General features: G+C 40.6%; 2 protein-coding genes across 11 annotated transcripts in view; one reads left to right on the top strand and one right to left on the bottom strand.

Moving 5' to 3' along the window:
- The window catches only part of LOC142055149 (ALK tyrosine kinase receptor-like), a 66,412-nt gene extending 63,426 nt beyond the window's left edge, over positions 1 to 2,986 (top strand). For both annotated transcript variants that reach the window (XM_075088690.1, XM_075088689.1), the window contains one exon: positions 2,055 to 2,986. The gene's annotated coding sequence lies outside the window, so the exon portion shown is untranslated. The remainder of the gene's footprint in view (positions 1 to 2,054) is intronic.
- CLIP4 (CAP-Gly domain containing linker protein family member 4) overlaps positions 2,109 to 17,339 on the bottom strand; it is a 37,691-nt gene continuing 22,460 nt past the window's right edge. For 7 of the 9 annotated variants that reach the window (XM_075088682.1, XM_075088679.1, XM_075088683.1 and 4 more), the window contains 7 exons: positions 16,193 to 16,276; positions 12,550 to 12,690; positions 11,997 to 12,131; positions 9,716 to 9,839; positions 8,878 to 8,942; positions 8,085 to 8,157; positions 5,546 to 7,458 (listed from right to left, as the gene is read on the bottom strand). In XM_075088682.1, the coding sequence (XP_074944783.1) occupies positions 7,137 to 7,458; positions 8,085 to 8,157; positions 8,878 to 8,942; positions 9,716 to 9,839; positions 11,997 to 12,131; positions 12,550 to 12,690; positions 16,193 to 16,276 (944 nt within the window). In that variant the 3' untranslated portion in view covers positions 5,546 to 7,136. Of the gene's footprint in view, positions 2,287 to 4,386; positions 4,853 to 5,545; positions 7,459 to 8,084; positions 8,158 to 8,877; positions 8,943 to 9,715; positions 9,840 to 11,996; positions 12,132 to 12,549; positions 12,691 to 16,192; positions 16,277 to 17,339 lie in introns of those variants that run through there. The other 2 variants (XM_075088687.1, XM_075088688.1) reach the window with 2 other exon arrangements.

Raw genomic sequence — 17,339 nt, 5'->3', positions numbered from 1 at the left:
ACTGTGAGAACAAGTTCTTACACTAGCGTATTATTCACATGTAATAGCAAGTTTCATTTAAATATTCCAGCTTTCTCATTTTCAGAAGGGCTGAAGCACCTCATTGTTTTCTTTAGCTCTTCTTTGCATAGGAGCACCCTCTGAGTTTTTGCTGCTCTGCCTCTTACCCATTAGTGAGGCCAGAATCTGACCTGTAGACTGATAAGTGGTCTTAAAGAACACACAAGAACAAAGAGTTGCAAAGTTAAGGATCTTTGATTACCTGAAACTATTATTCTTTGGTCTGGGGCAGCAGCTTTGATGCTGCACAAATGCAGCTAAGCTGCCCAGTTATGCTGTTAAAGGCAGGATTTCTAAAGACACTTTAAAAAGCACAAGCAGCAAGAGACCATTGTACATTTATGGTGATGAAGGGGGGAAAGGCAGGCTTTCCCCAGCCATGGTGATAGCATGAGTACTGCTCTGCAGCTTCTGCTGTGCAGTTATTTTATCATACAGTTTCAACCAAAATGCTCTTACAGAATGGGAGTTGTAAAAAAAGAAGGAGCTAAACACATTACTGCTTTTTACCTATGGAATACGTGAGGAGCTAATTCTGGCCGGGGAAATAGTGAATTACTACTGAAACAGTAGCCTACGTACCGTCTGCTGAGCGCAGTGCATCAAGGTAAACACTGTTCAGCATGAGCAGTTGGTTTTAAGTAAGCTTCCTTCCAGTGCCTCCAGTGCAAAATGCTTTGTTGTGGGTTTTTTGGTTTGGGGTTTGTTTTGGTTTTTTTTAATCCCCCCTTAACTCCTGGAATTCAGAAATCTAGTTTGGGCTTATTTTTCATGTTAAAAATCTAACATCTCTGAGCTCTTCCACAGCAAGCATTTAGTTTGGTACCCCTGTGCTGTCCAAGCACAGGATCCCAGTTTGCAAAACCGGTTTTGTAAATATTGATGCTTATAAAATCTTGCCACTTGGAAACAAGGGTTGGAGCATGTGCCTGTCCTCTTTCCTAGAAAATAAATAATACCATCAATGATAAATTATTTCCATGAATTAATTGCCTGGACCAAAGGCTGCTCTGCTACTTGTGTGCAGGCTGCATCGGAGACAGTGTCGTGGTCATTCTGCAATTGGATTGCTTAACTTTAAGCGTCCATCCTGTTGCCAAAGCATTGCCGGGATTTCAGTGACAATGTGAGATTTTACTTGCATCACTGGGATGATCTGAAGAAAGCTTTCCTTAATGATGCCTGTTTCTTCTGTCACTAAAGTCAGAGCTGCCACTCCAGCACTATCAATTACCTCACCAGCTCAAATTAGCTGAAGAAACGCTGTAGCATTTAAGCAGTAAGCAGGTGAGAGCTGCAGCTGCCATGCAGGTTTGCCCTGGGTGGAGGGATTACCAGCAGCAGCTTGTGCAGTGAGGTAGGAAAGACGCTTCAGAAGGGCTTTCCCAGGGACAGTCCAAGCAGGGCAGAGGGAAACAACACAAACTAGGCTTTGTGCATGTGCAAAGAGCTGAGTACCTCATTCAGCACAGTTGTAAGCTGACTGTCTTAACTGTGTAGCAGGTAACTCATAGAATTTATAATTTCTCTTACACCTGGAAGCTTTCAGTGTTCATGTTTCTTCTGTTCCAATTTCTAGCAGTTTCAGGCTAGCATGTTTCCTACAGCTGTACACCATTAGCAAGAGCATCTTGTCCAGTCACGAGCTAGGATTTTTCTGTGTCTACAGATTCACCTGCTCAGTTGTCAGGAGCTACAGGGAGCAGGAGGGTCCTAAGCCACCATGAGCTCAGCAGACCAAAGCACCCTGGCATGTGTAAATCCCACATTCCCTTACTAAACCCCTCCATGCTAGGCCTACAGTGTTGCAGGAGAAAGGAAAAAATAATCAGGTTACTTTAACCCTCTTACCTATTTCTGTCTATGACTTTTTTTTTTAACTAGTTAATTGAGAGAATGTAAATTTTTTTTTAAGGAACTTGTTTTTAAGACTGTTAATCTTTTTCATTGGCAATATTTACATTCTGGTCTTATGTGTCTTCCTCACTCTGCAGTGGAAAAGCGGGAACCAGTACGATCTACAGGATGTAAAGCACGACTGGGAAAATCCTGTGCTACCACTCTCATACTCTGAAAACTGCTTATTTCCATGTGGACATTACCTGTTTCCTATAGATGTTAGGTAGGTTGCCGAGTCTGTAAGCTGCTGAAGGTAAACTAGGTTACCTTTCCAGTTGTCCTTTCATCTTCCTTTTCGCTACTAAACCTTGTTTCTCCATCAAGTGCCTGGAAATGAAGCAAGGCCAGAAGTTTGGATGGTTCTGCTTCTGCGAGCAGCAGAAGACGGAGTGGTGGCGGGAGAGGGCCTTCACTGGGGCGAGGGAAGGAGGTACAGGTACCATAGGTTGAAAGCGCGAGGGCTGCCTTTATTTGGCCAAGTCAGCCTTTCACAGCGGCGTAGTATCGCCAGGCCGTTGGCTTCCCTCCCCATGTGTGCACAAAAGGACACAGGCTCAGCATGAGAGCAGCTGCAGCACCACTGGGCGCAGTCGTCCGTACGCTGCATGATGTAAGAGATCTGAAATAGGCTATGAAGGATTTAACTTTGCATGTCTGCTCCTGTTACGGAGCCTATCTTCTGGGTGACAAGAACCTTGACGTAGGAATAGCATAAAACAGCCTTTCACAGCAGCAAAGACATCACCGTTTGCCTGTCCCAAAGTTAAACCCATCACAGGAAAATGTCCAAATTGTCTGCATCTGGCTTCTTTTAGTAACAAGCTTCATTATAAGAGTGTCTGTCTCATGTACAGCATTTTATCCAATGTTGTTTATGAAGGAAGGGCCTGTGCACTTCAGGGATACTATAAAGAAAAATACTAATATATGGTCATTGAGTATTTTGTATTGAATAGTGTATTTGTATTGTAAACAAGTGTAGTGAACCACAAGGCATGAAGACAAATAAAATGACTGTAGCTGGCGCTCTCTGTGTTGGGCTGTGTAATGATTGGATCAACGTCAGAGGGAGGTCTCTGGACATGCATTTTTACTCGGTAAAGTGACAGAAGTATTATGGTACACTGACACACGAAGGAGCAGGTGTGGCATTAAACTGAGACAGCCACCTTTCTGGCAAGCAGCACCATGTTTATGGCTTGTTGGCATTGCAAACGTCACGCCTCCAAGTTTCTTACAGAGAAAAGTGCCGTTCCTTCTATTACAAAACACCACGGTTGGCTCTTACCTACAGGAAACTGGGCCAGATTAAAAAGAGAACTAAGTATACAGTTGAAGAGAGCATTTGGGTGTTTTCATTCCTAAATGTTTATATCCTAAGACAGCATTTTATTTTGAATAGGTCTAATTATAAGCTGTATTTTTAATAGAGTGTCAGTATTGAGTCCTGTGACAAACACAAGAAGAGGTAGCTCCTGCCCTGAAATGCTCGCTTTTTTCCCCTCCCTGTACCATTCCTGTGCCATAGGCAGCTACTTTCCCAATAAATGGTCTTTGAAACTAGGACTGACTTATCTATAAACCTTATTTTCCTTCACTTGCTTATCCACCTGCACATTCTTCTGCAGGATAGTTCTCTGGTTTAGTTAATAAGACTTTTTTCCTGAGCCAGTATCCAGCGGGCACATCTCCCTCCATTTCCCCCATGCTTTGGTTCCTCCCTATCTTAACTGAAAAGGGAGCTCTCCCACGCTTTTCTAGAGGTACAGCTGGTCACTAGGCAGCCACCACATACTGGTTTGGATCACGCTGGATGGCAATCTTTTCCTCTCATCGCCATTTTCTTCCAGAGTTGTCTGTCTGCAGTGAGGCAGGAAAAAGGATGCAGGTGGTTACTCTGCTTTGTGGCTTTCATAGGCACGGTTTCGGTTTCCACCTGGTGTTTGACAAGGCTTCTGCAAAATCTGAACTCTGTAAAAGCCATGACGTAAATGCTGGCCTTGCCACCTATGCGACACCCTCACGGGTAACAGAGCTAACTTGTCAGAGAAACTAGGTTATCTTTTGCAAATCTGCAGTGCCAATTTTGGATCCTTGTGCCTCAGATCTTGCTGAATAGCACAGGCTCCCTGCCCAGAAAACCATTACTGTCAACATCTGCAAAACAATCACTGAACCCAAACGAAACGAACTCACTAGAAATGAATTCCCCATCCTGGGACACTTCAGGAAAGTTCTCCTCCTCCTGTCACACCTGTGACCTCTCCTTTCCAGACAGCATCCAACAAAGCTGGAAAGACTTCATTGCTGAAAGCACTGGAGGAGTATATTTTCCACAACTGGACCCCAGAGGCATGCTGTGGAACAAGGACAAGCCTCAAAGGCTGCACAGGCAGCACAGAATTGCTGAGGACCATCTATTTATTTATAAAACAGATAATATTTTGTTTATATGGTTTATAGGGACTGTGAGGATCGTTGATCTTTTTTCTAACCAGTCTGGAGCTGTGATCATACAGACCTCAGCACAGCACCTAATTTGAAACTTCGCCACTAGTTATTTTCAGAATTATTTTTTTATGACACAAAGCGTCCTTCTGCAAGAGTTGGAGAAAAGGATTATAGCAACTCACCTTGGATTTAGGGAAGCACAAATCCCTCCACGTCACCAACCTGAAGACAGCTATCAGTAATCCTTTCTGGAATGTAAGGACTGATTTATTTCTGTTTCAGGCCGCATAAATTTACAGTGCTTCTTGCTTCCTCGCAGAAGATACTCAGCACTACCAAAACAGCTCCATGCTGATAACAGGCCTGACTTGCTCCTCTAACCTCCAGTGCTCTAAGGTGGTTATAGCCAGGGCTTTCCAGAGAAGCATCCAGCTAGGTGAAGCTGAAATTGAAGGGAAAGCACACTACACCAATGCTCGGATAATATCTATGCCCTCTTCTCTACCCATCAGATGGTATTCAAAGAAGTCCTGCAGTCTTTGCTAGCCCAGGCCACTGAGATCCCACTTCCAGTTCACTTGGGTGTAGCTACAGAGCTGTGGAAGGTGCAGCCTGACACCCTTGGAGATAAAAAGAGTTTAGAGTGAATCGGAAAACTTTTGGAAAGAGGTTATTCCCAAATATTCCTTCATCTGGGCAACCTGAGCCCCACAGAAATGGTGTGACTGTGACAAACTGCCTGAGCTTGCTGCCTTACCCACACACTTATTCCCCTACGTACCTCCTGAAGAGCAACAGCCACCCATCAGATAAAGCAGCTACAGCCATTCCATCTTGTCAGGCAGGAAAAAAAACAGCATTTCTGATACATTATCATCAGTGTTTCATCACAGGAACTAAACTGCCCACCCAGGAGCACAAGGCTGGGACAAACCAGTGAAAGGTGCTGTACAAATGCTTTGCTTGACAACAGGCAGTTTTGTGCTCTTCAGCAAATAGCTACAAGATATAAACACCCTGGTTTATGTACCACAGTCGCTGTTCCATGCCGTACGTGGAACTAATTTGTACATAAGAACAGAAGTGAGAGGACGTGCATTCTGTAATGACCTAATGAAAAATTTTTGCCACACTATTCACCAGGGTGTCATTTTACTAATCCCAGCAAGAAACAGATAAAGTAAAGTTCAGTACATCACTGAATATCTGCATCTTCAAATATAAAGCATTAATTTTTTTTACATTCAAAATTTACAGCTTTCATATTCAATTAAAAATTCCCATAAGTTAGACGACAATATGCATTGTTTTAAGTACAGCTCTGGAAAAATAGTTACAGCAATATTTAAAAGAAGATAACAGCAGCAGAATTCTGTCTTAAAACAGGATATTATGATGTAATTTAAAGTGTCATTTCTTCAAGTAGGTAAGAGCAAGCAGATAACTTAAGAATAAACTGACTGTTCTGGAACACAAAACCATCCTGATAAGGTAACATTTACATATGCTGGGCAATTAAAATACATTCTATGTTTAAAACACGGACAAAATATTAGCTGTTTGAAAAGGCTGATATGCAAATAATGTCACAGCAAGGTGTGTTACAATGCTTTACCTAAAACTATCCTGAATTCATCATAGGACTCTTACAGGAAATTTATACTGGAAACTGTTCCAAAGGAAACTAAAAGAAACATGTATCACAAATGAATCAAATAACGTTAGTAGCTTGCATGAAAACCCTGCATATAATCCATATCACTGGCAGGAATTACCATGCTGTATTTATACAGACTTAGTATTTATGATGAGGCTATTACGTATATAGTTCCACTCTGGGTTTATTTGCATTTAAAAACTGTGATACTTATAGCCTGCAGCACACCAAACTAAAAAAGTCTTTAAAAATGAGGGAAAGCTCTCCAGGAGAGTGCAAAGTGCATTATTTTAAAGAGTGCTTCCTGTACGTCGCTCTTTCTACAAATGCGTACAACAAAAAGTGCTTTTTACTATACAGACTGACATGCAGCATATTTGTGCTTTTTAAAGGCTTTTTATTTAATTGCTGCTGTTCACTAGGATAGCTGCAAATACTTGTATTTATCAGCCCTTTTGCATTGCAGAGGGGAGAATAGGAGGGGAAAGAAGAGGAGGAATTGGAACGATAAAATGTGAAAATACTTCACAACTGCTTGAAGAAGGGGTCGTCTGTTTTTTGCTTTCTTATTGCTAGCAGCTGGTATTGGAATTGACAAAGTGCCTGGTAACCAGACTAATGTCACTCATTAACCACCTCCTCTGTCAAAAGCAGGCAATGCGCAGAGCATTATCGGTTCATTACTACATGGAGGAAAATCATTTAAATACTGCATGAATCACAAAGCAACTTTAGAGAACGTTGCAGATACTCTCGTTCTCTAACTGGAACATTATTCAAATAACACAGCATCTCAAACCCAAGATGCTTTTGCAATAACCTTCCCAGGCAAGGGCTGTTTCACTAAGAGAAACAGAACAGTGCTTTCACTTCTTAATGCAACTGAACTTTATCTGCATATTTTAATATATATATATTAAAATATATATGATATATACACACATACATATATACTTATATATATGTAAAATGCAAATGCAGGTTTAATAATTTAAAAATAAGTTTGCACTCTAGATGGGGTCTCATGTGCTTTAAATGCTTATTTCCTCTTGTATGAGCACCTTCTGGCTCAGCAGATATCATCCACAAGTTTTGCCCCGTTAATCCCACGATAGGTTACTCTGCTGGGTCGAACTAAGACCCCATGGTTCAGCTTACAGGTGAAATAGCGCTTTTCCCCCACAGAGCCATCGTTCTTTCCCTTGGCACTTCTGAGTTCAAGTCCGAGCCATATCCCCGGTGCAAAGTCTGTAGGACCAATGTACCTGATTGTCCCCATTTCGTTGGAGCTGGTCAGAAGAACCTGAGAACCTTCATGCAGCTTCACCGGTCCCTCAGTGCTAGCTGTAGTGGTGTTACTCCAGCTGCGCCGTAACACAGAGCTCTTGGATCTAGTTAGGGAAAAAAATAATTTTAAAAGTCTTGTTTCTACAGAACACCCAGGGCAAATCTGTAATTCAGGGGAGTGCATAGGAAAAACCTCAACTCCCTTTTTAAAAAAGAAAATTGGTTTTGATCTCACGTCACTAGCAAAACGTGTAATAACATTAACAGGCTAGTTCACATGGCAGCCTGAAATCCATGGAAAATCAATTTCCTCTCACCTGATCTACAATATTTGCCATGGGTGATAGTACTGGTAAATTAAGCAGTACATAGCATTTTATTTGGGGCTTGAAAGAGCTTGGCCAAAACAACTTGTAATGTGCAAAGGTCAGTCAGGCTCACCAGGACAAAGTGAAATCCTTTACCAAGGCCCTCTGAACTTCACCCAGCTGTGTGAAAATACAGGAGTTTGGAGAATATGCAGTGATGAACAATCGGAAAACAATTTTAATGCCAACCTGAATCCAAGGACTGTTCTCCTGAATACACCCACGGAAAAATAGTCTACTACTGGTCCATTTTGGAGGAAAAAAGATGAAGATAATATACATGCGTAAAGATTTTCTTTTGAACAAGAAGCAGTACAGCTAACAGCCAGCCCAACCTAACACTTTAAACTCAAGACACTCACCTAACAAAGGAGTTTCTTCTGTTTATCTCCTTTTGTGAAGATGCAGAAGTGGTGCTTAGACTGCGTCTAAAACCTAAGTGGAAAGGTTAATAAGCTGTGTAGGACTTCTTAAAAAAAAAAAAAAAAAAAAAAAAAACCACAAACCCAAAGCCAAACCAACAACCACCACCCCCCTTTCTGAAGTCATATTCTTTGTGTTTTCTTTTACACTGCTTCCACTACATTTGCTACACATTCTCCCCCCCAATTTGGAAATCAAGTGATGAAACTTCTCATGAAAGTAAGTGTCCATAACACATTCAAACTTTCAGAGGAGACAGAATTGAAATTAAACAAACCAAACAAGGGCAATTTGAAGCAGCCTTTTCACAAAAAGCTGAGGCAAGGAGAGAGAACAATAACTACTTCAAGTATCTCACATAAGTTTTGGTCATTTCATATAGAGCCCTCCCTACACTGATCCTTTCATCAATGTCACTTTAGATTAAGGAGCAGGTTCCATTTATGGTTACCTCCGATTAGAATGGAATACAGTAATAAGGGACGAGTGTTGACAATCTTAACTCTGACATAATTATTTCTGCCAGTATAGGGCCAACAACAACACAGTATTCCACATCCCCGCTGCAGGCTACATTTTTAGGAAGGGACCAGCCAGACTATTGGCTGGTATTTGGGTTCCTTGAGCATCTCTTGTGCTCTCAGAGAAGTGGGCTTTGTGCAGTAGGTGCCGGTTGTAGAATGGTAGCCTGCGTAAGACTACCTAAGCCGAGACAGTGTCTTACACTCCTACCTGGAAAAGGGTGATTTATTTTACTCGATGAAGTCTCTGTGAGAGAATCCACAGAACCTGTTAGTCTGAAAAGCAACAACACAATGAAGAAATTTCAACTCAACTCTGAACAACCCTACAGCTGGAGTCCTTGTCACATGTTGATTATGTTTTGATTCTTTCCCTTCTCCATCCACCCCCAAGAGACACTAACATTTCAGTTGTAACCAGGCTGGTACATAAGAGGTGCCTGGAGCAAACCAGTTTATTCAAGTTATTTGTCTTTTAACTCAGCAAGAGCGCATGTATAATTTTGAGGCAAATTCTTTGTAACAGTTTGGCTGAGCTAGGGTGTCCGGGGAAGAAAAGCAAGAACATGTCTGGCAGAGGGTCCAGATACAAACAGAGGAGGAAAGAGCACAGTACTCCTCTGACGTTCTTCCTGAAACCTAGCGAAGAGACTACAAACGAAGTGGTGGATGCTTTGGTTCCTCTGTGAATAGTATTTCCAGTCATGTCCAAGGGCAACTTCCTTTTATAACCAAATTTAGCTCAGCGCATCAGGATTGATCATGGAAGTAACGTTTAACGAACACAGACTGTGTCAGAAACGGACGCCCTGGAATGAAACTACTTGAGGTGGCTGCAAGAGAAACGGGGGGAGCTGCCTTCCTAATTTATACTCTGCTTTCAGAAAGCTGATCTAAAACCCACCAGGTTTTTAATGGAGGCTATAAAGTTCCATTAGCAGAAGAAAACATTTATTTCTTCCACATCTGCTGCAAAACTTTGCTTCCCACTGGAAGCGTATTAAGAAAGTGTTTAGCAACTGGAACATTACAACAGCTTCAGTGCTTACCTCTGCACGCGAGACGGTGGTGCAAATATACCGTATCTGGGAAGACAACTGAAGTACTGAATGCCTCCCACGGAACCATCATTCTTCCCGTGAGGCTTGTCCAGTTCAATTCCACACCAGAATCCTACATTCAAAACAGTAAAATCATGGTATTTGGAACAACACACCACAGGCTTTTCTTCATCTAGGCAGTTGGCACAGTTGGCATTCACCCACATCAAGGAAAACAGTTTCTAGTTAGAAACTGTCTAGGTAGTTATTTTATTTTATATATATATTTATCATTATTATTATCTATGTAACTATGCAAAAATTCATATCATAATAAATCTAAAGAGAACTATCCCCGCATTTTTATATGCTGTTGAGAAAATTACTGACATTTTAATTAATATAGAAAAGGTAAAGACCTTGAGAGAGATCTACAGATACTAAAGCTGAACAGAACATTACTGAATACAACAGCGGCTGTTTGACAAAAAGGAGACAGAAGAGAAGAGCCGTGCTGGTTCAAGTTTCCCTCTCTAGTCCTCTGACCACATGCTTTATGCCTCTTCTGAGATCACCAACAGTAAAATTGAAGTTTTGATATTAATTCATTCCTTCTTTCCAACTAGCAAGTTATAATTAATACAAATTGCAAGGCTGGTTGTATGATATTGAGAGAAGGGTGTAAGAATCAGAACTGGCCAGCAATTCATCTCGTGCAGAACACTGAACAGGCATCAAGATGTTAATAAGCTTGATCATTCATAACCTGTGATAAATGTGAGCTAATTATGTAAAGGTGCTAAATTTCATACTCCATTAGCAGTCCTTATGCTATCCATCCCCAAAAGATTCAAAATTTAATTCAAGTCACTTGGTACTAAGGCACTGAATAAAATGGTAATTCTAATTATCAGCTGAAGAAACGCAGGAATGACAGCTTATGAATTAGAAGGGCTCAGTACGTCAAAAGTTCTCCCCTTTCTGTTTTTAGAATGAAATAAAGATCTGCATTGCAACAAAAGAAATAACATTTGGGTAACTTCCAGATCTTTGGTACATATTAAAATTGAGATATTAAAAATGTATCTGTTACATTTTATATAAATTACTGGTTTTGCAAATGGTGAAAATTTGTGACCTTTCTGTCCTCACTTCTTACAATACCATGTTTTCCTCAAAAAAATCTTGTTCCCGAACTTGGGGGGAGAGGGAGGAGACTTACACTGTCAGACAGCTTTCTGATTTTACACTTGTTACAGTAAATTCAGAAAAACAGTCCTTTTCTTGTTGTTTACTTCATAAGCAATAACGTGAAGGCAAGAGTCATCACATGAAAATGTAAATCAGCTAACTGCAGTGTCTTAAGCAACGGCTGCCTACAATGACATTGGGGAGTGGGGCGATAGTGACAAAAGCACGTAACTCGTACCACAGTCTCGGGTTTTGTCATTCCAACTCTTTTTTTTTTTAACATATTGATGCCACCAAGTGTCAAGACAGAGTACTGCCGCTTACGTATCAAATGGGCCTCGTTTAAGCTAAGGTACCTACACTGACACTTACCAACTGGTTTTGCACTACTTACAATAAGATTACAGATAAGAACATAAAGAACATAGAATTTGGTTACAAGAAATAGCATTCAGAAATTAGTTTCCAAAATTTAGAACAACTGGCTTCCGTTCGAGAACACTTGGCTTCACTGCAATGTGGTTTTCAGAGGGGAAGGGAGGGAGGAGCTTGAGATGCTTGTAACTGTTCATCTGTCCTGTGACCTAAAGGTTTGTTAGTTAAGATTCAAATGTTCACTATTACCCTCTTAAAGATGCCAAGAAGATAAGAATGAGACAGGTCTACGACATGATAAGAGTACCAGTATTGCAAGAGATGAGCTGCGTCAAAAGGGCTTACTACAAAAAGCAAGGTGTAAAGGCATGTGATCTCAATAAACTATACACCACTTTGGAGACTAAACTGAGGATTTTCAGAAAGGTCTGTAACAATACTCACAATTTCAACATCAAGATATTTTTCCTAATTAAGCCGTGTTAGTGGACAAGTAAAAGTCACATTTTAAACCACTATTTTTTCCTGGCAGTTGCATTAAAGTAAAAAACATTTAATAAAACACAGGATAAAGAACTTTGAAACAAACCAGTAAATTTAGTGGGTTGTGTTTTTTATTTTTGAGAAAGTGAAGAAAAAGATGGAGTTCTCTTAATGCTCAGTTGCTCACATGTAAGCTCTTCCATATTTTTTCTATGACATACACAGGGAGTATTGCAAATACCTGGTGCAAATTTTGTCGTCCCACAAAATCTAACAGTGCCCGTCCTCTGTCCTACCACCAGTACTCTGTCTCCAACCTGAAGTTCTCCTTCATCAAAAGTATTTTTCCTTGTAGCCGGAGAAGATCTATACAACCCTGGTTCAACAGAAGAGCAAGATATGAAATTAGTGACATTTTATCTTTAAAATTTAAGAAAGTCTTAACTAGTGAGCCAACTGATTGGTAAATAGAGTATCTACCTTTAACACACGGCAACACGCTGCAAATTTTGCTTAGACAAAGCATGGCTTTGCTCCAGCATGAAAACCGTGGATACAGCCTTTTCTCTGCAGCTGAAAGGTACAGTGACCAACTACAAGAACGGTTTTCTTCTTGAAGATGTTCTAAAACCTTTTTCAAAGTTGCCACACTTAAGTTTCTGATTAAACTACTTCCCAAGTGTCCTTCTTGAACTATCTCAGATTCTGAAAGAGCACATGTAGTTCTACACAAGTTCTCAATACAGCGGTAAACTTCCATCTGTGGAAACACACCTCAATAAACCAGACCATACCAGCACTAATTTTAGATGAGGCAGAAGACACTCGAGTCACTGCTTTGTTGTTGCCGCCAGCTGAGTTCCGCTTCTTGCAGTAATTCTGTTTGCCTTCCAAGGAGGCAGTAGAAGAGGAAGAGCTGCTGTACACAGGAAAACCTAAGAGGCATAAAAGGAAACAGTCCTTCAGAGATCATGTTTGGAAAAGGACAGATTAAGCAGAAGGGAGAGCTTCTCTAAGGCGGCAGTTATCTGTTCTCCACAGGGGGCAGAATACAAAGGAAAGCCAAAATGAGAGGTTGTTAAGCAGCACTTACACAAACACCTGTCTGGAACAACATAGCTGCATCTGACCCCATCTTGGGAATACGGTGATAGTTTAGGGCTTGAAGAGGTTTCCAAAAGCCCCATCTTTGTCACTCTCTGAAAGTTTTTCTAAACAGTTCTAAGCATATTTATTAAAATATGGGAGCCTTAGTAATAAGAGATCATACTCCACACTTTCAGCATCCAGCCTATTAAAGAGTTGATGAGAAGTGGAAGGAAGGTGGTATTATGTGAGTGAATTATTGTCTGGATTAAAGCCTGCTATATGCCATTACATACTGTATTAATATTAAAATCTGTACTATAAAATAAGAATGGGAAATAAATCACTTTTATCTCCATTTGCAAACCCTGATGTCTAAACTGTCTGATAAGACTTATGTTCAGCTTTCCTTTTTCCTTTTCAAGGCTCTCCCTGGTTCCCCCCTTTCTACCCAAAATGAGGCAGGGTACACCAAGACACATCTACGCCTCGGTTTCTCAATGTCAAAACTAATATAATATTGCTTATCAAACTTTCCAGAATTCTGAGAGGCTTAATTCATGAGTTTTTTTCAAAACACCTCGATATCGACATGGGGTCAAGTGTGTTCAATGTAATCTAATCCTCCAATTTGGCAAAACAGTAAAGAACTGCAGAAAAGGCAAATGCAGGGGTCAAAGCAAAAGCTTAGGTATCTGGGGACAGAAATCTAAAGACTCCGAGACATTGACTGCAGCTATCCTACAATGAAGAAAATGCAAGTTACTAAATAAATGGTGACTAAACAGGCAAATTTCAGCTCCAAGCCCAAGGTATAAATGCACGTGTGCAGTTGCAAACACATACTACAAGTCCATTTTTAGAAGTCAGCCCAGCGATGGATGCACTGGAGGTCAGACCACCTAGCACTGTTATACAAATGCAACAAAAACTGCTCACGCAGCAACACAGAAACTAGAAGAAACTAAACCAGTCATTAAACACTTCATTCTGTGGGAAATCACGAGGTGGGAGAAGGCGGAGCAGATTCGGCGGGGCCTATAACCCATTCCTCTTCCATCAGGCAAAACAATGATTTGTCGTATCACTCCCTACAGGTGAGTGTTTGACCTGTTCTTAAAAACCTCCCAGCAGGGAGATCTCAGGACTTCCTCAGTAATATATTTCACCACATAATTATCTGCAGTGTCACAGGGTTTTTCCCCCCCCGCCCCAATACTAAACCTACATTACCACAGTTTTAGCTCAAGATTTCTTACTCTCATTACGCATGCAGAATGGGTTACACTGTTCTTTGAAAGCTTCCTGGTTTATCCCTCCTTCTGTCTTTTTTCATCACACAATCACAAATTCCATCAGTCTTTTCTCCCAAGTCATGTCTTATACCTCCAGTTATTGTGGTGCCTTCTCTGAATTCTCTCTGGTTGATTCACACCTTTTTTGAAATGCAGTGTCTAAAACTAGATGCAGTGTTTTAGCTGAGGCCTTACCCGTGCCAAGTAAAGCATCCCGGTCGCCTCGTGTATCTCAGCTGACACGCCTTTTGACGCATCCCAGGCTGCTGCCCCTTTTGCAACAGCATGACATAGAGGACTCAAGTTTACTTTGTAATACTCAACAACCCCACGTCCTTTTCTACAAAACTATTACCAGGCACGTCATTCCCAGCGTGTATTTATACAGTTGACTGTTTCAGCCTTGCTACATAACTTTGTAGGTGTCCTTACTCTCCTGCATCTTTTTTACCTCCCCCCCCCACAAGGTCTTTATACCAATTTGTCAGGGGCTTTTTTTTTTGGGGGGTGGGGGGGTGGGGTGTGTGTGAGGGGGAGGGGGGCGGGTGGTGGTTTTTTTAACATGAAACCAGTCAACTATCTGCCAGGCATCGTCTGTATATTTCAGGAACAGATTCTCTGTCCCTAGTGCCAAAAAAAAAAAAAAAAAAAAAAAGCAATAAATTACCAGACTCCACAAACTCCAGGGAAACCCTGAGGTGAAACAGCTCGCCTGTTCCTGTTTGGCGAAGAACCACTGACAGCTACTTTCCAAGTTGGATGTTGGATTTTACTAAAGGTTCTGTCTGCACCTGCCTTACATCAGTACCATCTAAACCACTAGATCCCAAGATGAGGCTTCACTCCACATCACTTACAGCCTGCAAAGCCTTTGGAGTCCTACTAATTGCAGATATCATATTGTAGCCATCAAACTGAGACACTGTTCTGCCAATTAATTTCGGTGCATGACCAGAACCTGAAGAACAAGGCATTAAGTGCCCTCCATGAACAAAATGTTGGAAACCTCTGTCTACACGGGTTTTTTTAGCTCACCTCTGAAAAAGTATCACGTAGGACAGTGCTTAAATACCTTACACTAGTCTCTTCCTCACAACTGTTGGCTGACGGAGGATATAAAAAAATGCTTTTTTTCAAAAAGAGTATATTCAAAGTTACACTTCAAATTATTTCAAGGAATACTGCTTTTGCCAACACTTGTAGTATGATTTTATGGCCAAAACTTCAAAAGAGACACCATTTTTACAGTTTTTTAAAGACACCCCTAAAAGTGAGGTCCCTTGATGTTTAAAGTTCAGCACACAATATACTGATGCAGTAGAAGTCACTATCTAATTCTGAAACTAGATAATTGCAGAGAATGATTCATATGTAAAAGGAAATTTTGAAAAAGCTAGAGTTTCAGTTTTCATATTTGAAGTCTCTTATTATGAGTCTTCACAGAATCACAGAACGGTAGGGGTTGGAAGGGACCTCTGGAGATCGTCTTGTCCAATCCCCTGCTTGAGCAGGGACACTAGAGCAGGGGGCACAGGAACACAGGAATGCATCCAGGCGGATGCGTGTCTTCCATGACACAATGTTAAGTGCTGTTAGGAGATAACACTTTATTATACAAGCTTGAACATACAAATATAGGAGAGAGTATAAATTCCAACAGAATCCACGTACCACTCTTCGTCAAAGTCTAAGCAGTAATGATAAAGGGCAAAAGGTCTCCCTCAGAAACCTAGGGCGGTAATTCTGCAGATCCTCTGTAAGATCATTTACTAAGAGACAGCTTTGAGCTTTAAGGGCTTGTCTGTATTTTTGTCCATGTATTTGGATAGAAGCTGTTACCAAACCAACACGGAATGCCAGCCAAACATCCACGCAAATTACTGCTAGAGAACTAAATGTGTACAGCCTGCCTGGGACTTGGATACGGACAGGCAAGGCAACTTTTCTTTCAGGTGTAGATACAGGACTTTTACAAAGGTAAGGCAGCAATAATACTTCCTGTGCCCTGCTCAATATTTTTCTCAAGATGTTAAGAGAATTTAAAAAATGTAGTTACCTTCTTTTGTAGGCACAGTTTTTCCCCTGTTAGCAGCCACAAAGTTGGTTTCAGAAGCACTGTCTTTTTTTGCCATATTTAGGCCTATAAAAAGAATATAGACAATTAAATATATACATCCTAACAATGAACAATAATTTTACAGGAAAGTCACATACATAAACAATTCAACAGATTTGCAGATTAGTGGATGCACAGATAAAACTGGTAAAGCTGTACCGTTCCTTAAACTCCTGATAAATGGGTAAAAAAAGACGGCAGAATTGATTTGATGGATAAGCACGGATGTTAAACCCTTTAACACACCAGAACAGTCAAACTGTCTTGCCAAACAATAACTAAGCTCTCTGCAAAATATTAATGTTTACATTGAGGGAGTTTTACTTAAATCTTTCAAACATTTACACCTCTCATATATACCACATTCACTGTTATCGTACTTGAGGTATACAGTTCACTTGTACTAATTTCACAACGTCTGCATTAAAGATTACACAAAAATTTTGAGAGATTTGAGACCAAACCTTCATGCAGCCTATAAATAATGAAGTAAGCATGCCTATGTGATTTTTAAGAGCCTAATTCCTAGAGCAGCAATGTTGTGTATGCAGATGAACTAGTATTGCCACAGAAGTTATAATCTGTGAACAGTCATTCTGCAGTTCTGACAGTTTCCTGCCCTAACCCAATGAAGAACAGGCTTTTTCTATGATTTATCCCCTCCCTGTCGTGAAAGAAAAACCACATCTTTTTTATTCAACTACATCTCTCGGCTTAATTCAGCTACAGGGACCAAACCGGTTTGCAAATGCAACGTATTTTCCAAAATTTTGTGGTTTAGCCATTAAGGCATCAGATCAAAAAACTCATGTTTGTGACTGATAACACATTTCTCAATCTGATCACAGTAATCCTTTTTCTAAAAACTTGAAAAAGACCTATTATCATCAATCTGATGGATTATTCAAATCCAGTAGAAACAAATCAAATTTTAAAATCTCTGTACAGTATTATATTTTGCTTTGCAGCTTATAACCATATCTACCAAAAGCATATTAATTTTTCTTGGATCATTACAAAGCAGTGTATTGGAGGAATGAAGTTTAAGGGAAAGAGACATAATCTGGTGATGCACATAAACACTGCA

The sequence above is a fragment of the Phalacrocorax aristotelis genome, chromosome 3 (assembly GCF_949628215.1).
Source record: "Phalacrocorax aristotelis chromosome 3, bGulAri2.1, whole genome shotgun sequence".
Taxonomy (NCBI): Eukaryota; Metazoa; Chordata; class Aves; order Suliformes; family Phalacrocoracidae; genus Phalacrocorax; species Phalacrocorax aristotelis.
The sequence above is the reverse complement of the archived record's forward strand: the minus strand, read 5'-3'. Positions and strand labels throughout refer to the sequence as shown.